Genomic DNA, 25,032 nt, shown 5'->3' on the forward strand with positions numbered 1-25,032 from the left:
GTATGGGGACAGGAGTCAGGAGGCCAGGGATCACCACTGGCTGTGGTCTTGGGGACAGTGTCTCAGTTTCCTCATCTGTAAAAATGGGCATTAAAAATGTCTATTCTTTGCTGTGGCTGGGGGTTAAAGGATGAAGGTGTTTTGTAAACACTAAAGTGACGCAAAGGGCAAAATGTGTTGCAAAGGGCTCCATAAGCAGACACATTTTTAGTACCTTTTATCTCTGTACACTCAGCAACTAGGATAGACTGAATGCATGATAACAAATAATTTAAAGGGGAATGGGGAATATGCAAGTATGTCTTTTTGCCAATGCACTTCCAAATCTTTTGAATGTAAGAGAATGCATTTCTTCCCTGCTAAAGAAAACCCAAAACATGAATAAAATATGACCAGTTTACTGGAAATGCAGTCGGAGAATGCATCAAACTCAGAATGTAGAAAAGCTCTAGGAGACAAATGATACGTTTTTTTCAAGTGTGACAACTGTACTGTGGTTGTGTGTTTTACAGAAAGTCTTTTTCTTTTCTTGAGTGTGTGAGAGAGAGAGAGAGAGAGAGAGAGAAAGAGAGAGAGAGACAGAACATGAGTGCACACCGGCAGGGAAAGGGCAGAGGGAGAAGGAGAGAATCCCAAGCAGGCTCAATGCCCAGTGTGAGATCATGACCTGAACCAAAATCCAGAGTCGGACATTCAACCGACTGAGCCACCCAGATGCCCCAGAAAGTCTTTTTCTGGTGGACATCCACACGGAAGTGTTTATGGATGAGATGCTAAAGTATCTTGTGATGTGCTTTCATACAGTCCAGTGGGGGTGGTGGTGGACGAAGTGGGTGGGGATATAGATGAAACAGTACTGGCCATCTGCTGATTGGGGTTGAAACCAAAAGACAGGAAGTTAGGGATTCATCTTACTTGTTTCTATTTTTGTGTATGCTTGAAAATGTCCATAATAAAAACAACACCCCTCAAAATAAAGAAGTTGAGGTAGACACATATAATGAAATTGGAAAACTAAGATCTAAGTGGAAAAAAACACAAGCCATGTAGAGCATCAGCCCATGGATACTTAAAAATGCCCAAACCACTGTATCGCTCTACACTTGCAAATGTACAGGAAAAAGACCTGCAAAAAACATATACCCAGCTTCCAACAGTAGTGTTGTCTGGGGAGAAGAAAGACGCTGGGGGTGAGGATGGGTAGCAGGGAAACACTTTCACTTTTGGATTCTTCTGTATGCTTTAACTTTTAAAACTGAGCGTATACTCATGTTGCTTGTGATTCAAGTAAAATTAAACACACCACGCCCACTCACTTCGCAATGGCCTCATCCCGGTCCCTGATGGCCTTCTGAAGCTGCTCCTTTGGTTCCTTGTCCTCAGACGTCACTCTGAGTCGGTCTCTCTCCTCCTTCAGTGCAGTCATCTCCACACTCAGCAGTGTCACCTAACAGGAGACCAAAGGGATGGATGTGGTGACATCATTGCTGCTGGCCTGGCCTGCAGTGTTTCCCTCAAAGAGACAGAAAGGAACAAGAAGCCCCAGGCAGGTGCAGAGCCTGTGTGTGGTGTGGGCATGTAGCTTCCACGGCCCCTGGCTCTGAGGGAGGCCCATCTCTTCTGGAGAAAGCATGCTGCATGCTAGGCTGGAGCCCACTGGCCAGGGCCAGGTGGGGTGGGGGGGCGTGGGGGATGAAATTCAGCCCTGGAAGGCAGTCAGCATGCCAGATCCCTTTATAGGCAGCCCACCACACACCGCCACTTCCACCACAAGGCACTCCCAGGGAACTAATAAAGACCACACATGCATCGGGGCTTGGAAACAAATTTTTGGGGGTAGGGAGTCAAGTTTTGTTTCCAGCCATCTTGCACTCAACATGAAACTTTGCTATCCACAGGGCCCCGGCTGGACCCGAAGTCTGGGCCCCGGCTCCCATTTCTGTGACAGCACTTGCGGCAGCCTGATCATTCAACTTCCCCGGGTCAGAGCCACATGGAATTTAGACACCTATGTGATGTCATCATCTTTCACTTTAAACCTGCTACCTTTTCTGTGGTCTATGCCTCAGTGAATGGCCCCACAGCCTATTCATTGGGAGTCATCTTTTGGTGGCACCGTGCCCTTCCTAGCGGCTCGCTCAGTGACCACAGCTTACCCTACCCACGAGAGCTCTGCAGTAGCAGGAAGTGCGGCCTATTCATCTGTGCATCTCAGAGCCTGTGTTCAATGCTTGATCCCAAACTGCTTGTGCAGTGGACAGTTATCATATTTTTGGCTAGTCATCATCCTAAATCCTTTCCTATCTGGGGGACATTCCTGGTTGCATGAGTCTTGGTGGAAGACAGGGGATACACCCCCCACTGAGGAAGCCAAAAGAGGAGAGACACATCATTTCCTAGGTACACAGGCATGGATATGTGCGTGACCTAGACTTGCCAATCACACAGCCCACCTGGGACTGTAGTCCTTGAGGTGTCAGCAAAGCCACAGGCCAGGGGTAAAATTATTACATGGACAGAAGATTCCTTCTGTGGCCTCGCTTCCCATGGCTTCTTCCTGTTTTGGAGCTCAGTTCTCCAGCCTTCCTGTCAAGTCTATAAGCTATCAGACCTAATTCCAATATAGTCTCTCCCTCTCTCTCTCTGCTTAAGTTAAGCAGAGCGAGTTTTTGTTGTTTGCAACTGGACACCCTGCTTGGTAGAACTCTCAGTAAATACTTGTTGAATGAATGGAAGGGTGAGCCCCTTCTTCCCAGTCAATAAGCTCAGACTGGAGTCAGGATGACTGGCCCCGCCCTCTTGTTAAATATTGCATGTACTTGGACATTTTTTGAAGGGAGGATCCATGTATATAGCTCTAGCCCTCTCACAAGGGGACAGATGCTACCATTTCAATGTACTCCCCTACTCCAGTCCCAGGCCTAATCATCTTCAGACAGACTGAAATTGAGCAAAGGCCCCAGGATCAAGCTTCCCTGGAGATGCTTCGGACTCCCTAGACTGAGACGGCAGATTTGCCAGCTACCAGGGAAGAGGAAATCAGCTACTCAGGAAGAAATCAGAGGATACTCAACAGTGAAGAGGCACACCAGGCAGTCTGCTGTTACTGTGGGCAATGGATTTGGCACTCTTAGGTGCCTGATGAGGAACATCAGGACCAGGTGCTCTGTGCTTTCATGGTGGGGACAGTTGTGGTGAGCAGGGCTAGAAGCCCTAGGGAAGAACAGGCTGGGGCACCTGCAGAGGCCATAGGGTGCAGCTAGTCCACAGGATGCTGGTCAGAAACCCAGCCTCACCCTACATACTAGCAGGTTCTGCAGCCTGGTAGGCCAGGAACTCAAGACTCGGGAAGTACCTGGCAGAGAGAGTCAGACCTCCTCAGACCAAATAAACCCTAACATGGCCTTGGGTTGGCTGTGGGCCAGACAAGCTGAGTAAGCTACAGATAAAACTACATGCTAGGCAGGAAATGCCAACATTTAATATGCTCCAGATAAAACTCCACAAGAGCTTTTTGCTTTGGTCTGGAAAACTTGGTCAAGGTAGGACCATCAGCTATCTGCCTCAGAAACAACAAGGGACTTACCTTCTTTGAGCTGCCCACACCGTTCATAAAAAGCAGGAGTAAAAATAAGTAGTTCCATCATCAAGTTGTGGTGAGGATCAAATGAGATTAATGACATCAGGGACCAAGCTCGGTGCCTGGCGGTAAGCTCTCCTCCTTCCTCTTCTCTGCACCAGTGTGAACCTCCTCGCTGATGGTCGTCATGAGGACTAACCTGGCTTGTTTATACACTGACTTAGGTTATAGCCACCCCTAAATCCACTTTTCCCACATAAGGTAGTGTCCTCACGATTGAACAGGATCAAGGAAAACATCTTGAAGTCATACATCTAGGGCTTTATTTACCCCTTCATTCAATAATTATTTGCTTTAGGAAAAGACAAAGAGAAGTCGGACCTCAAGCTTGTCCTCGTGGGGGTCTAAGGTTTGACTGGGAAGATGAGCTATTGAATGAGAGAACCATGAGGAAGCAGGGCCGGGAGCTCCAGGAGGGAGGGAACCAAAAGAGTTTGAAGGAGGAAGTGAGGCCTGAAGGCTGAGTAGGGCTGATATGTACAGGTGGCAGGGAGAATCTTCTGGACAGAGGCAAAGGGCCGGGGAAAAGGCCCAGATGTGGGGAAGGCACAGGGAGTGTGTGCCATGCCCTATCATAGCCCATGTTCAATTCTGCTAAAACAAAGGCGGGGAGATGGAAACAACAGGAAAAGAGGCTAAATGGCCAGAATGCAGCCAGACTGTGGGGGGCCACGAGGGTTAGAGGCTTCCCACTACTTAATGATAGGAAGTCAATCCAAAACTTGTAAGGGTATTTCATTTCAAGCTGTGCTTCAGGAAGATCAATCCAAATCCTGTGGAGGTTAAGTGGGCTGGGGGAAATATGACCAAAGCTGGGGTGTGAAAGAGTGAAGGTCTGAAACAGGGCAGTGGCTAGAAAGATGGAGGAGAGAGAACACAGGGAGATTTCACAGAGGAGGGGTCACCAAGATTTCATTAGCGAAGGCCTTGTGTCCCCACTACATGCTCCACTGTGCTTTCATACCCCTTCTGGAGTAACTGGCCAGTGCTCCTGTCAGGCCCTATAAAGGAGCCAAACACAGGACTGGGACTGTTTCTTATTGCACCTCCCACAGCCTGGTTTACTGGCTTGAGAGTCGGCAGAGGGGCTCCACAGATAACTGTTTTTTATATTGCTCTGAAGGTCCTCCCTGCCTCTCAGCAGCCGTCCAGACCCCAGTCAGCCCTGGTGAAACAGGGGCCAGCAAAGCCGTGGGGAAGGGGGTGAGGGTGGGGAAGGGGCTCTCCACGGCACAAGGGTGTGGGGCAGTCTGGTTATGGATTCTGGTCTCAAACACAATTATGAATTAAATGAAACCTGGACTCCCTTTTAAAAATTGGATAGGCTTCTGAGGGTCAGATCACTTCATCTTCCAGGTCCCACATTTTTTACCTCTGGCCCAGTCTCCAGGAGGAAAAAGCATACTCTCTGGTAGGAATGCAGTGGGCTGGGAGGCTGGATCAGCCCCTGGCTGAGGTCTCACCCTAGTCTAGGAGCTGCCTGCTGGAATTTTGGTTTTGCATTACCTTGTTGGGACTCTGCCTCCACGCCCCCCTCCCACCCCCCTCATCCCCCCCACTCCCCCCACCCCCCCATGGCAGGGTACACAGCTGGTCTGACTCTTCTCACAATTCCAGGAGAGGCTGCGGAGCGCAGGAGCGCTGTCCTGTTCATTCTGTGTTTGTCAGGGTCTAGTGCAGCAGCGGCACATGGTCCGTGCTCGGTAGCTGCCCCACCAACTGCATGAGGAATGTTGTGCCCGCTGTGCTGGCTACCATTTCTACTGGCATTCTGGAATCCAGTCTGCATCCCGCCCACTGCCTCGGGAGGTCAGTGCTGCTTCCATGGGATGGCTTTGGAAGGGTGTGGTTTGGCTAAGAGATCTGCTGCTTTGACTAAGCTTCTGGGGAGAGATGAGCCATTCAAGAGGCCCAATTCTAACCCCATGGGACTGAGTGTAACTATCTGCTTGATGGGTTATCTGGCATAAACCACTTATCAGCTGAACTTTTAAGGAAGATTCCCTGGTGGAGGAGATAAGTTCGGAAATAGTTGCATCCAGACCCTCAACAACCTGCACCTTGCTTATGCTTCTGAATAATGCCTTCTGCTGTTTCTAGTTTTGTAATTCTGAGAAGCAGCAAAACAAAAAAACCCAGGCAATATCAAAGAGCTGATAAGCAGAACACCCCACAGAAATTTAAATAGGCTTTAAAGTAAACAAAACTTTTATTAACCCTAAGAGTTTTCAGATCCACTTTGTCCTGTTTGTATTGTTACAGTGTGAAGACCTGTGCTAGGTCTGAACTCCTCCCTGGCCAAACGACTGCCTGAGGGACTCAGGTTTTAGGCATGAGAATGTCTTTGGCGGCTCAATCCCATTCTTTAGGGCTTGGCCAGAAATGAGCTACCATTTTCATAGCATCTTTCTGTCCTCGCTATCTGGTCACTCCCAGAAAGAAGAGTACACCAATAGCTGCAGGTGGGGCTCCCAACATCTTCGAAGAGATTTATATTAGGAAATCTAATGGGCATGACTCCCCAAAAGAGTTTATTTCTATAGGGTCCTTTAAATTTAAGAACTACGGACTGAAACAAACACCAGGTTTACCTTCCATCTCTCAGCAACAGGTGCAGCAGGAAGGGACCACCAGCTTTGGACAAGGGAGGAAGGGGGCAGGCTGGGTGGGGGCAGGGTTTAAAATGCTACCTGTTTGGTGCCCCCCCCCCCAAGTGGGACAGCACACTACACTTAACCCTGTCAAAAGGAAGGGCCTTATTTATCTCCTAGGATAGAATTTAGAAGCTCCTTTCTGGGTGGGGCTGCTCCTAAGCCTTTTAAAACTTTTCAGATCGGAATACAGATGCCCTTCTCCAGGATTCTCAAGAGATAAAGTCATGATCAAACAGGAAAGGAACAGCAAGGGCAGCAGTAAGTGCTTCTAAAGCTGAAAAACAGGCTGGCGGAGGTGATGGCATTACAAAGAGAGAACAGGCCTGCAAAGATCAATTGCTCCTTGGTTTGCAAACTTCCCTGCTCAGAAGCTGCTGGAAAAACATCCGTGAATGTCCTGAGAGCTGTGGCACTTTAAACTGTCAGAATCCACCAGATAATATGGGCTCTGTGGAAGGCAGCATGTCGCTGGAGGAAACGGAGGGTCAGCTATTCTTATCCCTAACAATTTTACTTTGGGCTAAACCAGAGGGCCGCGCTCTTCTCTTAAGCTCACCTCAACTTCAGGTCACTGTCCTCTGAGAATCTGTGAGAGCAGAGCCACTTCTGAGACGTGAGAGAGGGAAACTCACGAGGGTCTCAAGAGAGTATTGTGGGGAGGGGTCACCGGTACATTCCCTGCACTGGACCGAGGATGGGGGTGCTCACCTGACTGTGGAGTTGCTGCAGCTCCTCTAGGCTTTGCCTCAGTTTACCCCTCTCTCCCTCCATGAGTTCCCTTAGGGCTCTTGAGTCCTCACTGGTCTGCCTTATCTGTTCTTCTAAGGAGTCATCATCAATTCTCCGGGAGCTCTGACAGCCAAAGAGAGCCACCAACCACAGAGATGGTGAGAGCAGGGGCGGGTGTGGTGAGATGGTTAGTGGGAGAGAGGGGGAAGTGAGACGGTAGGGATGGATCAGTTTGGGGGAGAGCAGGATAGAGGAGATGGGGTGGAGAGGTGGAGGGAGAGACAGGCAGAGAAAGAGGAGACAAAGGAGGGAAGACAGAGTTAGAGGAGAGAGATTCTCTTGCCCAATTTTGATCTGCAAACATTAGCTAGACATTTATTTTTGTTTCAGGCTTCAGGGAAGTCGCATGAACAGCACACCTCCCTCTGACCTCTCCCTTCCCCCAGTGACCCAGCCTCCACAGTACAGTACCTTCCACACACCAACACGACATGTTCAGGTAAGGACAACCACCCTTTCATGACTTCATGTAATATGGGTAGAAAGACGTTAACTATTCTGTAGGAGGATGGAACTCGAAGTGAAACAACTGCCTGAGAGCCGGGGGTGTGAATGGAAATCTGTCACGAAGCTAGAAGAAACGCCAGTCTGCCCAGGAAGCCCATAGGAACACTCCTCATCTCCACAAGAGGAGCCACATCTGGAATTCTAAAAGGCCCTTACTGATCTTCTCATCGTTCCGTGCTCCCTTGTATCCTTTCAGCAGAGGCTTCCAGTCTGGACAGTTTGCCTATTCTCAGCTAACCCCATCACGAGGACCAATGAGCTACAGAAAAATAACTTGCAGTTTTCACCAGGGTTCAAATTTCTACCTTCAAAGCTTTTAAGGAAAGCCCTTGAACTCGAGGCCACCATGGCCTGGATTTAACCATGTGGAAAAAGGACTCCACTTATACACCAGTATCTGCAGGAAGAGCACTCTGGAACTTCCATTCCTGGACGCTGCCCCTCTGCCTGATCACCAGCACACAGACCTCCCAAACAGTAAGGGCTCAAAGGTGCTACAGACTCTTTAAGGTTCCACTTCTGGGGTTAACCTCATCCCCTGTGCTTGCTTTCAACCTCCCACTAGCCGGGTCCTGTGGGGTGGGGAGCTTCTCGGCCCAGCCGCTTACCGTGGGCTCCATGCCATCCACAATACTCTGTATCAGTCTCTTGAGCTCACTGAGGGCCGTGCGCAAGCTGCCGGCTGGCACGTCCTTGGCAGATGAGGTTTCCGAAGACTCATCCATCGAGGAGTCCGTGGAGACGGCCGAGTCAGCGCTGTCGTTCCCCCGGAGGTGCGAGCAGAGATAGCGGACCTGGCAGTAGGCCTCCCAGAGCTGCAGTCTCAGCTGCCCCACAGAGAATTGTTCCCGATTATTGGCTCTAAGGAGGACCGCCCCCACTCATCTCGTCCTAGTGTAGGAACCCAACATGCTGACACTCAAGAGCCCAGTTCTGGCAGAAAGACTTTTTCTTTTTTAAATCACCTGTCCCAAGAACTATGGATACTTATGCTGGGCCTAGTACGTCTATACGGACTCCCAGTTCTTAACTCTCCAGCCCTCTACCCATCTCCCATTTCTCTATACAGTCAGATACTGTGGTGGGAATCATGATTAGGGGAGTGAGTGGTTGTGAGGAGAATGAAAAAAAGCCAACTGGATGGATCATGAATGTTCTAGAGCCCAGTCAATGCAAGAGGCATGAGGCTGAGGATTAGCCGACAAGCATTTCCTAAGAGGCACTGGGTAACAGTGAGCCAGAGACATGCTCCGGTCAGGGCCTGCTTCATGACAGCTCCAGCCAGCAGGCCTGGGCTCACACAGGCGCAGGGCCACAGGCCCTTGCCAGGCTGGAGCTGGAACCATAGGAACCGGACAAGGGAGGGCTGACGGGCTCCTGAAGTCCCCAGGCAATCTCGTGTGCTGGACTGATGGGGCATCGGCACCTGTTCTCTCTCTTGCTCCAGTTCCTCAGCCTCCATGCTCTGTTCGATCTCGGACAGGAGGGACGTGCTGGTGGCGGCGGAGCTCTGCAGGCTCCTCTCCTCGGTGAGCTCCTCCACCTTCACCTGCAGCTGTCGGTAGGAGAGCCGCACCTCCTGGAGCTCCAGCTGGCTTTGGTGCAGCTTTCAAAGAGACAGCAAAAGGTAGTGAGCGTTCCCCGACCACAAACAAATGAGAAAAACCGCTCCGAAACCTGATCACACTTCTAGGTCCAACCACCAATTTACAGAAAAATACAGAGGAGAGAAGAACATGCTAGATTACATCAGGGGTGTGCAGGCAGTAAACTCCAGATTTGGGAAATTCTACAGGACAAACAGCTCAGCTTCTTTACGATGTATATTTTAAGAAAAAAAGATAAAGGTCTGGAACCTATAGGTTAAAAGGAGACTTGAGAGACGTATCAACCAACTATAGTGTGTAGGCCTATTTTAACTTGCATCTTGATTCAAGTAAAAAATGTGAGGAGCAACTGGGACATTTATGAGGCAGTTACGAATTTGAACACTGGGTATTTGAAATTAAGAAAATACTGCTGTTTTCCCCTTAGGTATACTAGTCCTGTGGCTGTGTTTTTTTGAGTTATCATTTAGAGGTAGTCTTTGTTTACAGATGAAATTATAAAAATTTGCGGATTTACTTCAAAATAGTATGAGAGAGAATCAAGAAGATGTAATGAATGTGGGGCAGGACTGACTGGGGCTCACTGGTTTGTATAGCTGGCAGTGGGGTACACTGGGGCATCATCACACTATCCTATTTTTGAATGTCCGAAATTCCCCATATTAAAAAACTAAACACACACACATAAAGGCATACAAAGTAAGGTACCATTAGATGCTCACCAGAATACCTAAAATAAAAACCCGCCACAAAATAATAATGATACCAAGTATTGATGAGGATGTGGAACACCCAGGACTTTCACTGCTGTTGGGAGTGAAGATATACAATCACTCTGAGAAACTGTAGGGCAATTTCTACTGAGTGAAATACACAGCTGTCCCATGACCCAGCTGTTCCACCTCTAGGTGCAGACCCAACACAAATGGCTGTACATGTGCCCAGAAGACACACAAGATGTCTATAGCAGCCTTCTTCCTTAAGAGCCACAAATGGGGGCAGGGTGCCTGGGTGGCTCAGTCGGTTAAGCGTGGAATTCTGTCTCCCTCTCTCTCTGCCCCTCCTCTGTTTGCTCTCTACCTCTTTGTCTCTCAAAAATAGACAAACATTTGAAAAAATAAAATAATCTTAAAGAGCCACAAATGGGGAAACAATCCAAATGCCAATACAGAATGGAGAGAGACAGTCACATACTAGAATACTACACAGCAGTGAGAAAAGAACACACTGCTACCATATGCCATAACGTGGATGAATTTCATAGACATAATATGTCAAGCAAAAGCCTGAAAATAAACAATATATAATGTGTAATTCAAGTACGAAAGTTCTAAACCTTCCTTCAGATACAAGAGATGCAAGTGGAAGAGAGGTCTGCTTTTGACCAAGTGTCAGGTACTGACCAGGAGGTGCAAGAGGGAGGCCTGTAGGATACAGATAATGGGCTTTATCTTCATCTGGGGGGTGTTACAAGGGGATGGATGGATGGATATATATATCCATCCATCCATCCCCTTGTGATATATATATATATCCATCCATCCCCTTGTGATATATATATATATCCATCCATCCCCTTGTGATATATATATATATCACACACATATATATACATGTATATACATATATGTATGTATTTTAATGTTTGATTTATTTTTGAGAGAGAGAGCACAAGCAGGGGAAGGGCAGAGAGAGAGGGGGACAGAAGATCAGAAGAGGACTCCGTGCTGACAGCAATGAGCCCAATGTGGGACTCGAACTCATGAACCATGAGATCATGACTTGAACCAGAGGTGGATGCTCAACGGACTGAGCCATGCAGGTGCTCCATGGGGGTATATATCTGTAAAAATTCACTGGGCTGTCCACTTAGGATTTTTATGTTTTGCTGTATGTATGTCGTATTTTAATGAAAAAAAAAAAATGAAGGGGAAAGGGTCTGGAAAGACACTGGGGATCAGATTTGGAAAAATATGTGAGTAGAAATACCAAGAATTCCCAAACCCAGGAGAAAAGCGGTCTCTGCTATTTTGTGTGTCATACCTCACAGTTTACAGGTAAAGCCCCAGGCCTGGGAAGAGCCTTACACAGCATGTAAGGCTCAGAGAAGGAGAGGGATGCCAGTGGTGGAGAGGACAGCAATGTAGTTTTCATGGCTTACAGCCAGGGCTCCTTCTTTCTCTTGCTGCTGCTACTTCACCCCTCTCGGCGTTCTCTGTGGCCCCTTTCTCGTGGAGTCCAAGCAGGGCACTGCTACCCGGTGAGGTTCCTATTGCTGGAGGTAAGACACGACTCCACCATGGCTGCTAAATGCCATGCTCTACTAGTGCACTCCACCACTACACTTGCTTTAACACACAGACCCTGTCCGTAGAACCTTCATCTGTTTGCACTTGTCTGCATACTACACCTGCACAGGAGCAATGTCTCCTGCTCTTGTATTTGTGGATTGCCCATCCCTCCCTTGTAAAAGATTTTTTGGAAGTTGGGGATGGGGAAAGAATGTCCTGGGATTTAAATGTAACTAATTTATCCTTTCATTAGATAGAATTTCTGGGGTCACCCCTGTTCGTTAAAAATAGAGCAGACAGGGGCGCCTGGGTGGCGCAGTCGGTTAAGCGTCCGACTTCAGCCAGGTCACGATCTCACGGTCCGTGAGTTCGAGCCCCGCGTCAGGCTCTGGGCTGATGGCCCAGAGCCTGGAGCCTGTTTCCGATTCTGTGTCTCCCTCTCTCTCTGCCCCTCCCCCGTTCATGCTCTGTCTCTCTCTGTCCCAAAAATAAATAAACGTTGAAAAAAAAAAAAAATAGAGCAGACACTGTCCTGTTTGTTGCAGGCTGCAGGCCAGGTAAGCCGTGGCTCCTGCATAGATGCAGACACTGAGCAGCAGTGGGTGGCAACTCGGAGCTCTGCAGTTCTCATGAATGAAGGAGGCTGCCTCGCAGAGCATCCGCTCGGATCCTTTAGATGCCCGAGGGCTTCACCTCTGCTGGTCGGGAGCAGACCGTGGTTGGCTAACAGCACCAGTGATATGGATGTGCCTTAACTCAGAAGAGCCGGTGCCTGGCTGCTAAGAGAGTGAAAAAGGCCCTGGCAAGTCTGCTCTGCGTGGTTCCCATGCATCAGCAATACCTGCTGGTCCAGTGGGAACTCCTCCAGCCCCAGTTTTGAGAAAACTCAGAAAGAAGAAATTAGGGTTAAAAAAAAAAAAAAAGAAAAGAAAAAGGACATTCCTAAGAAGCATTTGGCACAATTACAAATGGCATACTAAGTTGGCAAAATGCTTTACAATTATTTTCTAGGTAACTCCACATACATCTCAGCAGGAGAAGTTCAGCATAGACAAGAACAAGTTCTTATGCACTGGACAAAATTAGTTCAATTACTCATGCGCACTTCAGGGTGCTTAATTAATTATAACAGCAAGAGAATCAAAGACCAGGACAGGTCTGCCCTGTCTGGTCAATAACTGGTCCAGAAACATATGCAGAAAACAACACATCAGAGGAGGCTTAAATATAAGAAACCTCTAAAATAAGGAATAGCATCCTTTATATAAGAAAGATGTCACTAAATATATTTATATATCTATCAACAAGGAAGACACCACATCCTTGTTGTACAGCACACTGAGCTTATGACACTCATGCCACCAGAGGTGGCAGAAGTGGGAGCGCTCTCTTGTTTCACACTGAGGGAACAAAGATGGTATGATGTTAAGTGTCAGAGCAAGGTCTACACTGCAGGCCACCTGCTCCTGGGTCACCCCACAGCGAGTGGAGCCTACGCTTCCCGATGATGAAATCCACCTACTCACTGGGACAAGGTCCCCGCACACATCTGTAAGATGCCCATGTAGGTATAAATCAGAGAAGGACAGACAGAATACTTTACTGGGTATTAAGAGTTTAGCAAAATGCCCAATTTTTCAACTTACTGGGTATTCAAAAAATAATTTTTATCCCTATTCTCGGCCTGAAAAAGAAATGACGGTTGGATTTAATCAGTGGTTTAAAAATCATTGTTAGGCAGAACCCCAACTAGATAGTGAACCAGATTAAAGCGGGGCTACCCTGGCTGTGCAGGCCTGTTGCTCTGCCTACTTAGACTTCCTTTTGTCCTTTATCTGAAACAAAGGATTAAAATCGTGGAATTATATACATTCCAAAGCCATCAACTCTATATTTTGCAAGTCTGATTTAGGACCTCTCAACTACTATCTGAGTGCGCTGGAATTCTTATTTCTGTGTCAGTACAGGCTATGTTAGCAACAGAAAGGGCTTTCTGGAAGACACTGGTAATTAGCAGCAGCTTAAGGAGAATCTCCTATGAGCTAAAGGAAAAAAAAATCACAAAAAGGTGGGAAAGATAAAAATTCAGCCCATAAAAGCAGATTTTCCAAATCAAAGTGTGAACTGCCTGATGTGATATATAGGCCATGGGGTGAGTGGCCCAATGGAAAGACAGTGGATGTGCAGACATTGAGGACGTGAGTGTGTGTGACGTGGGGCTCTTGCTGCTGGAGAGCACACAGCCCACTGTGCGAGCCAGGTACTAGATGGAGCATGCTGGTCCCGTTCTTCCCTGTCCTGAGGTCCCCAGTTCTTGATTCGAAATAACGGACTTCTCATCTGTGAATTCCAGCTAGACTGAATGAAAGTGTCCTTTGGGCAGGGGTCGCTTCCCCATTCTTCTGTGTTTCTTTGCCTTCTCCTCCACACTCTACCTCAGCAACCCTCCTCAGCAGAGTGCTTGATAGGGTCAGAAATTCTGGTGAAACACTGACCTGCAGAGGCATGGAATGTGCTAGATGCTGTCAATGAGAATTACATGAAGCAGGCATGGGGGGCTCTGTTTTTGTTTTTTTTTTTAAATTTTTTTTTTCAACGTTTATTTATTTTTGGGACAGAGAGAGACAGAGCATGAACGGGGGAGGGGCAGAGAGAGAGGGAGACACAGAATCGGAAACAGGCTCCAGGCTCCGAGCCATCAGCCCAGAGCCTGACGCGGGGCTCGAACTCACGGACCGCGAGATCGTGACCCGGGCTGAAGTCGGACGCTTAACCGACTGCGCCACCCAGGCGCCCCAGGGGGGCTCTGTTTTTAATTCGACCAAGGATTACTTTGGTAAATGATTCACTTTTTCCTAAGCCTCAGTTTTAGGATGTATGCAAAAGCACTCTGTTCCCTATAAAGTGTACGGGTGTTCACCACTATTATTATCATCATCCACCTTAGAAGATGAGCAAACTCCTTTCCATCTTGAAAATGGCCGTGAGGCTTTCACCAGCACCATTTTCTAATCGACATTTATGGGAAAAAACGTGGAGGGTCATAAACTGCTCATTTGTGCTTAAAGAGGTTAATCACTCAGAGGGCAGCTTAGCTGATGGTGTCAATAACAAGTGATATCAGCCTAAGATGTTTCCTTATCCCACGTCCTAGAGCTTTCCTCACCAGCTGACCACCGAGCCCAGTGGGGTCTGCCACAGCCTGGTCTTTGGGGGAGGGACCTGACTGGTGCTTCAGCACACCTGGCTGACCGCCTCCACACCAACAACTCTGTCGCCATCCCCCCCACTCCCTGACACTCAGAGGATGTCCAAGGGGGAGAAACATGCTCTTAGCCACTGGCCCCAGGTGCTCCTAGGCCAGTGTGGCAAAGCTTTCTTCGCAGCAGGTGTTACACTCTATTTCTGTAGAGGCCAGCAGCGATTGTCTTTTTGTTTAGAGGGTTGTCAAGCGTGAGCCTGGGGATTCAGCTGAGGACTGGTGGCAGGTCCCAAATAAGGACAAATATGAACATGAAGCAATTTCCTTTAGGAAGAAAAAAGAGGCCAATTAGGCTCACAAAGGAGGTTTGGCCTATGCCTTTTCTAGCAACTGCTGGAAGAAGGATGTAAGTCTTGCTGTGTTCAGTGGGCAGCTTCTTGATTTCTGCTCAGTGCAAGCCAACTAAATGCATCAGTCTGGGAAAGCAGCAGCAGAGAGCGTTGAGAGCCAAGTACAGAAAGTCACAGGCTCCCTCTGAAATCTCTAGCAGATTTCACAAACCCTAGGAGGCAGAATGACACTCCCCAAGTTCCAGTCATGTTAATAGTCCAGAAAGAACTCTCTGAAACTGCTCCAGAGGCCAGTGGCTCAGAACAAATTGGAAGGGTAACCTGTGGGTAGCAATGCATTTGTCTTCAGCAGAGCCAGGCTGGCCAAGTTGGTGAGCACTCAAGGAGAACTCCAACAGGGCCAACAGAGAGCTCGGCTTTCCCCTCTCCTGAACCCCACAGTGGCACTGGCCTCCCAGCTTTCCTTCTGGCTGGGCAGCTAAGTGCCCCTTTCACCTGGCCCTAGTTCTACAGGACAGCTTCTCTGCCTCAGTACCTGGAGGTCTTTGTCGTGGCCTTGCCTCTCCAGGATCAGCACCCGGTCCTGTAGCTCCTCCACAGTCCCCTGGAGCAGGTCGTTTTCCTCTAAGGTGGCACTGAGACGATGCTCTAGCTCCCGTTTCCGATCCGACAGCATTTTGATCTGAAAGGGTGGAGAGTCACAGGGTGGTGTGCAGTTACACCCAGGCTGATGAGTAGAAAGGGAGGAACTAGCCCCAAACATGAAGGCCTATGTCTCTCCAAGTGCTCTGCCCAGGGGCCTGGTGCCCCCATCTTTGAGAGAACAGCTGTGAACTCCCAAGATGAAGAGAAAACCCCTCCCTTCTAGAAACGTGTCTGGGAAGGGGTGGGAGATGAACTTTGGGGAAGCTGGAATGTGGGATGCCAGGAAGAGGAAGGGAAGGGTCAGTGTTCTGGAAATTCCACAGATAAGACAGAGAAGGGCTCCACCTTGCCTGCCCATGACTTTACCTCAACCCCACAATTTCTGGGGGAGTGGAGCCTAACCCATGGTTCCATTCTTCCTTCTCAAGTCATAAGCACAAGAAAATGCCCGAGACAGCCCAGTGAGCTGCTGTATTCTCATACTTCACAGCTCTCTTCTGTACTTCCCCCCACAGCTAACAGACCTGGCTCTAGAGGTCACAGCTCAGACCTGGTGCCCCAAATTAATGGGGGAGTTGGTGGGGTACAGAAGGCAAAGCAGTGCCTGCATCAGTCTGTGTCCTGGGAAGGAGCAGGACACAACACAAATGAGTAACTGATTTTACTCAAAGTGTCGTTTTGCCTGAGCAAGTAAATTGTGACTAGAAGCAATTGTGCTCCTCTTATTAAACAGACTGGTATGTTTGTACACTGTGTATCTAGCCAGCCTCAAGAGATATAAATCTGCTTTCAGGAAGGTCTGTCTAGTCTCTTCAATGTCAGTAAGAAAATAAAGGATAAGAGGAAAGAGATGCCAAGTCTTCTGGCCTCAAGGTGTGTAGGCTCAGTAGGTGTGCTGGGGCTCCACAAGGCCGACAATGCTTCACCCCGAGAACACTGCCTGGGCTAACGGGCTACGGAAGCCTTCCCAAGTTGTGCAGGGTCCCCTGGCTCCTCCTATTTATCAGGTCCCTGCTGGATTGATCTCTCAACCAGCTTCTTGCTCCCAACATGGTTAAGATGTTCTCGGTGCTCTCCAGTTTGGCCTGGAGAACAATCTATTAAGAGAACCAACCTCCTACCCTTTCCTGGGGAGATTTGAAAATGAATGTCTGATGCATCTGAGGTTCTCTGAAATCCACCTTTCCTTCTGCTTTTTGTCTATTCTCTGTCTCTACACTAGAATTCTGTTCGCAGGGTACAGATCTTCCCTGGCCACCAATCAATCAGATAAGATGCTGTCCTGGGGAAATGAAGTATGTGGCCTTTGTCCAGAGAGATCAGGTATCTAGCCAAACAAAGACATACTGTCTCTCAAGTGTGCACCTGGGTAAGGGACCAAAAGGAACAGGTCCTTTTTGTGAATGGGGCCACTATTCCCCACACTGAAGCACATTACCCACATGAAGGGAATTCTTACTCTAGGTGATTTTCATTTAAATACCCTCCAACCTTTACATTTTCCTTCCATGGATAATCTTTGTTTCTCAAGTTCCAGTCAGTGAAATAATGAGGTAATACAGTTGTGATATACAATCCTGGCCCCTTAAAAAAAAAAAAAAAAACTTTAGAAGTTCAGAGCTACATGAAGTAATGTACTTGGACAATTTCATAGGCTGCCTTTTTAAAGTAGCAGTGGAACTGCATGAAGGCATCGATATTAGATGACAACTCCCTCACCCCACCCTATGCACTGAACTTGTGACCAAATCTGCCAGTTAACGTTCCTGGGAATGACCCTGAGTCACAAGGGTCTTGAAATAGTGAGCAGAGGCGAGAGGAAAACAGGCAACTTGAAGGAGTCAGAGCTTGGCAAAGGCGGTGGGACAGAAAGTCATGCACACAAGTGGTCACACACAGGCATGCCGAACCCCGCCGGAACAAGCTACTTACTTCAAGAACCTGCTGCTCAATACCAGTAGTATTTCCAAGGGGAAGGAGAAAGGAAGGGAATGATAGGCAGGAGAAAAGAGAAGATATTGACAGACTTTAGGAAAAACATCTTCAGGTCATTTCCAAAGCAGGGGAGCAGCCACCTGGGCTTCTCTGCGCCTGACCACACCGACGGATTCCTTAACCACAGCGGGGGTGCACATTCATCTGGCCCTAGACCCTTAGACTGTCCCCTCAAGTGTACCTTAGCCAAAGGGTTGCTGTCCAGACAACTGGCTTAGGGCCCCTCAAGATCAGACTAGGTGGATGCCGCCCTGGGGAAGAGCCCCTGTTTGGGCTGCTGATACGACTTCCCTCTTCTCCCCTCCCACAATCGGGTTCTCACAGAGTTGTCCTCTAAGTGCTTTTTCTTTCCCTCTGGCCCACTCAGGGCCATAGACCCTGACTGCCATGCTCTGGCCTCTCATACACTTTTAACAACATTACTCGATTCTAAGTACCACACGAGGTGCTTTCCATGTATTAACTCATCAAACACAACAGTCCTATGAAGTAGCTACTTTATGACTCTCATAGGTGAGAATTACAATAGGTCCCAATAAGGTGGACTGAACTGGACCTACATGGAATAGAGAAAGGGAAAATCCTCTTCCCCATCCTCTATTTAGGATTGGCAAGGACGTTTGTGGACGGATTAATATGTTCAGTAAAAGCAGGTCATTTGTGATTTCAACACACTCAGCAGTGACTCTGAGCAACCTTATTCTTCCAGACAACAGGCAACCCAGTGCAACGTGAATCAAGTGTTCCCCATTTAGTTTCTTACAGATACATCTCTAGAGACTTTTAAATATTTTTAGAGACTGTAGACAAAACAAAGTTTTATTTCCCAGTTCAGGGGCTCCTTATCCACCAGATCCAGTACAGCGCCTCTAACGAGAAAAGCACTTCCATCTCCAAGCAGTGCCACACAGGCGGACTCACCTCAGCCTGAAGGCTTTCAAGCCTGATGATGTGCTGGTTAGTCGAGGAGTTTTTCTCCCGAAAGTCTTCTCTGAGGGCATGGACTTGCATGGAGAGCTGTCTCTCAACTTCTGAGGCCTGCAAGCAGAAGAGACCTTCAGGGTAGATTCGGAGGCTGTGCAAAGGAAATCTGTTAAGATCTCAGCCTTTCCTTTCCCAAGCATCTCTTTACAACTTCCTACTCTAGAAGGAGTATAGGATGAAATGCGGGTCCACGTAGTCCCTAGTACCCAAACAAGACAAACATCCATGTCTACTTCCACTACGGGGGGAGTTTATCTTGGTAAAGACCACTTTGCCTGTCAGGGGAAACAGGCCTAAGAAACAGCAAGGTCTCAAATGTTAAGTACCATCATTACCACTCTGTACACAACAGAAGTTCAGCAAACATCTACTAAATAGAGAAAAAGTCTCTGTTTTACGTGAAAGAATAAGGCAGATAGATATACCTACTACCTTAGAAATTCCTTTATTTCTCTCATCCATTTCCTCAGTAAGGCCCAAGTGAATCATCTCTGTCTACATTTCTCATTTCCATTCAACACAGGCACTATTTGAAGTTCCCTGTCACATGTTAAGATTTTTTTTTGTAAGATTTTATTTTTAAGTAATCTCTACACCCAATGTGGTGCTTGAACTCACAACCCTGACATTATGAGTTGCATTATCCACCAACTGAGCCAGCCAAGCACCCCAATGTCTGTTAAGATTTTTGCCATTCTTTCCTCAAGGACATCTTTGGCAACTTTTTTTTAAGTTTATTTATTTTGAGAGCGAGCGAGCACAAGTGGGGGAGGGGCAGAGGAGGGGAGAGAGAGGGGGCAGAGAGAGGGGGGAGACAGAGACAGACAGAGACAGAGAGAGAGAGAGACAGAGAGAGAGAGGGAGGGAGGGAAGGAGAGGGGAAGGGAGGGGAGACAGAGAGAGAGAGAGAAAATATGAATCCCAAGCAGGCTCCAAGCTGCAAGCACAGAGCTCCACATGGGGCTTGTACTCACAAACCGTGAGATCATGACCTGAGCCAAAATCAAGAGTCAGACACTTAACCAACTGAGTCACCCAGGCATCCCCATCTTTTGCAACTTTTAATTCTCCAGGGGAGTGCTGGCTGAGACGCTTATTTCCAACCCTAATCCACTTATTTTCTAATGCTCAAACACAGCAGAACACCAACGACATTTAGTGTGTCAGCACCTTCTCTTGAACATGCAGGAGAGTTTTGAAAGAATGCTCCCTTGATAAGACTTGAACTCTGGTCTTTTTCTTGGGAGTCCAGCCTAGCTCCCAGTGAGGGGAGCCCTGAACACTGCCTGGTAGAGAGAAGAACCACGGGACAGGTTAAATAACTGCCTCAGTGCTTTTCTGAGGCCAGATGGGGTCAGTAGGCTTAATGAGTTCTTGGGAATGATCACCATGTGTTAAAATGGTTAGGAAAGGCTTCTGGAGGAAGTGGGATGGTAATGATGTTGACTTCGTAGGCTAGCTGTTCAGTGAGGCTCTCATATTAATAGATACATGTTCAATAGTTATTTTCATCTTCAAGGGCTGTATAAGCAATTGTCCATCTTAGGTTTGGTCCCATAGATTCAACTATTGCTCCCTTAGACTAGAGAGCCATATAAGGATCTCAGCCTATAGTTCTAATTTTTAAACAACAATTACAAAACACACAAACTAAAAGCAAACCATCTCATTTTACTTATTCTAAATTTAATTTTGGACACCACCAGCTTGTTGTAGTTTCTTAATCACTCAGAAACACAATGTTAGACATCCTTGCTTAAAAATAACATTAGTAGGGGGCACCTGGGTGGCTTAGTTGGTTGAGGGTCTGACTTCGGCTAAGGTCATGATCTCGCAGTTTGTGAGTTTAAGCCCCGTGTCAGGCTCTGTGCTGACAGCTCACAGCCTGGAGCCCACTTCGGATTCTGTGTCTCCCTCTCTCTCTCTGCCCTCCCCTGCTAACGCTCTCTTTCAATAATAAATAAACGTTAAAAAATTTTTTAACAAAAAATAACATCAGTAATATGTACTGAGTAATTATGATGTGCCAAGAACTGTGCTAAATGCTTTCAATGCATTATCTCAATTGTCACAGCCAAAGGAGTGGTTATCCAGCTCAATTTACTAACGAGGGAACAGACTCAGGGAAATGAAAGAACTTGCCAAACTCTCAGTAAGTGACAAGATCAGAATGGTAAATGTGGGGCTGTCTTGTCCCCAAACGAGGACTTGGATGCAAGCACACCCTGTCTTGCTGCACTTCACTTCATTACAGACAGTGTTCTTCACAAATGGGAGGTTTGTGGCAACCTGCATTGAGCAAGTCTACCAGTGCCATTCTGCCAACAACATTTGCTCACTTCCTGTCTCACGTGTGAGAATTTTGGTAATTCTCTTGACGTATTTCAAACTTTTTCAGTATTACTGTATTTGCTATGGCGATCTATGATCAGTGATCCTGGATGGTACTATGGTAACTGTTTTGAGGTGCCATGAAATGTGCCCATTTGAGAGGACAAACTTAATAAATGTCGAGTGTGTTCTGACTGCCCCACCGATTGGCTGTTCCCCCGTCTCTCTCCCTCTCCTCGGGCTTCCCTATTCCCGGAGATACAACTATATTGACATTAGGTCAGTTAATAACCTTACAGTGGCCTTTAAGTGTTCAAGTAAAAGGAAGAGCTGCACATCTCTCACTTTAAATCAAAAGCTAGAAATGATTAAGCGTAGTCAGGAAGGCACATCAAAAGCTGAACAAGGCCAAAAGCTAGGCCTCTTGCACCAACCATCAGCCAAGGGGTGGATTCAGAGGAAGAGATCTTGAAGGAAATGACAAGTGCTACTCCAGTGAACACACGAATGATAAGGAAAGAAACGGCCTCATTGCCGATCTGGAGAAAGTTTCAGCGGTCTGGATGGCAGAACACACCTGGCACAACACTCCCTTAAGCCAGAGCTAATCCAGAGCAAGGCCCGAACTGTCTTCAGTTCCGTGAAGGCTGAGAGAGGTGAGGAAGCCGCAGAAGAAACGTGTGGCACTAGCAGAGGTTGGTTCACGGGGCTTAAGGAAAGAAGCCATCTCCATGACACAGAAGTGCAGGGTGAAGCGGCAGGTGCTCGTGTCGAAGCTGCAGCAAGTTATCCAGAAGATCTAGCTCAGGTCATTCGTGAAGGTGGCGACACTAAACCGCCGATGTTCAGTCCAGGTGGAAGCGCCGGTCGGGGGAAGATGCCGTGTAGGGCTTTGGTAGCCAGAGAGGAGAAGTCAATGCCTGACCTCAAAGCTTCAAGGGACAGGCTGACTCCCTTGTCAGGGGCTAGTGCAGCTGGTGTCTTTGAGTGGAAGCCACTGCTCATTTACTGTTCCGAAAATCCGAGGGTCCCTAAGAGTTACGCTAAGCCTACTCTGCCCGTGCTCTGCAGATGGAACAACAAAGCCTGGATGACAGCACATCTGTTTACAACATGGTTTGTTGAATATCTTAAGCCAGCTGTGGAGACCCACTGCTCAGAAAAAAAAGATCCCTTTCAAAACATTAGTGCTCACTGGCAGTGCACCTGGTCACCCAAGAGCTCTGATGGCGTGGAGATGTACGACGAGATGAATGCTGTTTTCATAACGTCCACTCTGCAGCCCGTGGACCAACGAGTCATTTCCACATTCAGGTCTTATTATTGAAGAAATACATCTGGCTAGATGAGCTGCCGTAGACAGTGAGTCGTCTGACGGATCTGGGCCAAGTCAACTGGAAACCTTCACCATCCTCGAGAACACGGAGAACAATCCTGATTCACGGGAGAGGTCAAGATAGTGACGTTAACAGGAGTGTGGGAAAAGTGGATTCCAACCTTCATGGAGGAGTGGGGAGGGTTCCAGACTCGAGTGGGGGAAGGAGCTGCAGATGGGGTGGAGACAGCGGGTGAGCTGGGATTGGAAGTGGAGCCTGAAGATGGGACTGAATTGCTAGAAACTCGTGGTAAATTTGAGCAGAGGAGGAGTTGCTTCTCATGGAAAGAGAGTGGCTCCTGGAGATGGACTCTGCTCCTGGTGAAGATGCCGTGAAGACTGCTGACATGACAACGAAGCACTCAGAACGTTCTGTACACTTAAGTGAGAAAGCAGCGGTGGGGTTTGGGAGCACGGACTCCAATTCTGAAAGAGGTTCCACTGTGGCTAAAATGTTATCAAGCAGCATCACCTGCTGCAGAGAAACTGCTCATGAAAGGGAGAGTCAATTGATGTGGCACACGATGTGTTGTCTTATTTTAAGAAATTGCCACAGCCATGCCAACCTTCAGCGACCCCCACCCCGCTCAGTCAGCAGCCACCACCATCGAGGCAAGACCCTCCCCCAGCAAAGATGACCTGCCGGAAGCTCAGATGATGGTTCATGTGTGTTTTATTTTATTTTTTTTTTGCAATAAAGCACTTTTAAACTGAGATATGTAAGGTTGTTTTAGACATAATGCGATTGTACACTTAATAGAGGACAGTGTAGTGTAAACAGAACTTTTTTTTTTTTTTGACAGTGGGTGAGCTGGAGAGATGCGCAGAGGGAGAGAGAGAGGGAGGGAGGGAGGGAGGAAGAGAGAAAGAGAGAGAGAGAGAGAGAGAGAGAGAGAGAGAGAGAGAGAGATTGATTCTTAAGCATGCTCCACTCTCAGCACAGAGCCTGACGTGGGGTTGCTCCCACAACCCTGGAATCATGACCTGAGCCAAAATCAAGAGTCGGACGGTTAACCAACCGAGGCACCCTTGTGTAAACACAACTTTTATGTGTACTGGAAAACCAGAAAATTTATTTTACTCGTTTTATTGTGATGTCTGTTTTATTGTGGTGGTCTCGAATCAAACTTAACAGTATCTTCAAGCTATGCCTGGATATAAATTTTAGATACGGAGTGAGTTTCATCTGCCTGCATCACATATCTGAATGAAGACAGTATTCATTAATGAGGCAGTACAGCAGATGTCTATATCCACGCCATTAACATGTAACAGCAAAAACTTATGAGAACCCAATATCATAAAATGTATTACATGGGTAAATGTTTGCCTTTACAAGCATTGAACTTCATGTTGTTCAGAAAAACAGGTTCCTATTAAACATTAAAATGAAAGACTTGGGGGTGCCTGACTGGCTCAGTCAGAAGAACATGTGACTCTTGATCCTGGGGTCATGGGTTGAGCCCCATGTTGGGTATAGAGAGAATAAACTTTGGGGTGCCTGGCTGGCTCAGTCAGTGGAGCATGAGACTTGATTCTCAGGATCATGAGTTCAAGCCCCACATTGGGCATGGAGCCTACTTAAAGAAGAAAGAGAATTTAAAAAAATAAAATGAAAGCCTTAAACAACATAAACCTTCATTTTATTAAAATACAAATTTTTCACTTGAAGGAATTGTTAAGATGTTTGTTTCTGTGTTTCCTCTAGCTTGGTAGTAAAGTTATGCTTTGTGGAATTTAAAGAGGATGCTCTGTGTTATAAAATGAAACATATCTTGCTAGGAGAACTGACTTTCTAATAAGAAAACATAAACCATTCATTCTCCAAATAATGCATTAAGCGCCAATGACACATTCAAGGTCTAGCAGAAGAGAGATTAAAATAATTAGTAAAATACACCTCAAACTAGTTGAAACCTAAAATGAGAGGCCAGGAAGACAAAATGCTTTTATTTGAATATTTGCAAACATCAGTACCACTCCACTTATGCCTCAGGTTTTATTTTGCTTACATTTCATTGGGCTTTTTGAGGTTTGAATTGTATTCATCAGTTAGGAGATTATCAGCTATTATCTTCTTTCCCATTCACTCCACCCTTTATGGAATTGCAGTTTATATTACAGAGGATATGCTAACCTAGCTCTTCTATTTTCCATCTCTTTGCATCTGTGTACTATATAAATGCCTTCTGACTAGTTGTACAGATTAGTCTTCTGATTTAGTAATTTGCTCTTCGCTTGTCTCGTGTGTTCTTAAACCCTGTTCATGACATTTATAAGAAATTGCAAGGCTTTTTTTCCAAAGTGGGTTTTGCCATATTATACTCCTACCAACAGTGTATGAGAATTCTAGTTGTTCCACTTTTTTGGCGTTTTGTATTGTCAGTCTTTTTAATTATAGCCTTCTTAACAATGTGTAAAGTTGTCTCATTGTGGTTTCAATTTACACTTCCCTGGTGACCAGTGATGTTGGGCACTTTTTCATGTGTTTATTGGCCATTCATAGGTCTTCCTCTGTGACGTGTCTATTCAATTTTTTGCCTACTTAAAAACTTAGATTGTCTTTTTATTATTGAGTTAGAGGTTTTTATATACTGTGGATAGGAGTCCTTTTTCAGATGTAAGTGCTGCAAATACTTTTCTCCCAATCTGGACCTTACAG

The 25,032-nt window shown here is 47.0% G+C and overlaps 1 protein-coding gene across 3 annotated transcripts in view; it reads right to left on the minus strand.

The window, feature by feature from the left end:
* The window catches only part of BICDL1 (BICD family like cargo adaptor 1), a 105,898-nt gene that overhangs the window by 7,670 nt on the left and 73,196 nt on the right, over positions 1-25,032 (minus strand). For 2 of the 3 annotated variants that reach the window (XM_030335793.1, XM_030335794.1), the window contains exons 3-8: positions 18,602-18,718; positions 15,576-15,722; positions 9,017-9,196; positions 8,199-8,417; positions 7,003-7,146; positions 1,317-1,447 (exon numbers count right to left, since the gene is read on the minus strand). In XM_030335793.1, the coding sequence (XP_030191653.1) occupies positions 1,317-1,447; positions 7,003-7,146; positions 8,199-8,417; positions 9,017-9,196; positions 15,576-15,722; positions 18,602-18,718 (938 nt within the window). The remainder of the gene's footprint in view (positions 1-1,316; positions 1,448-7,002; positions 7,147-8,198; positions 8,418-9,016; positions 9,197-15,575; positions 15,723-18,601; positions 18,719-25,032) is intronic. The other variant, XM_030335795.1, reaches the window with a different exon arrangement.

Source organism: Lynx canadensis, chromosome D3 (assembly GCF_007474595.2).
Source record: "Lynx canadensis isolate LIC74 chromosome D3, mLynCan4.pri.v2, whole genome shotgun sequence".
Taxonomy (NCBI): Eukaryota; Metazoa; Chordata; class Mammalia; order Carnivora; family Felidae; genus Lynx; species Lynx canadensis.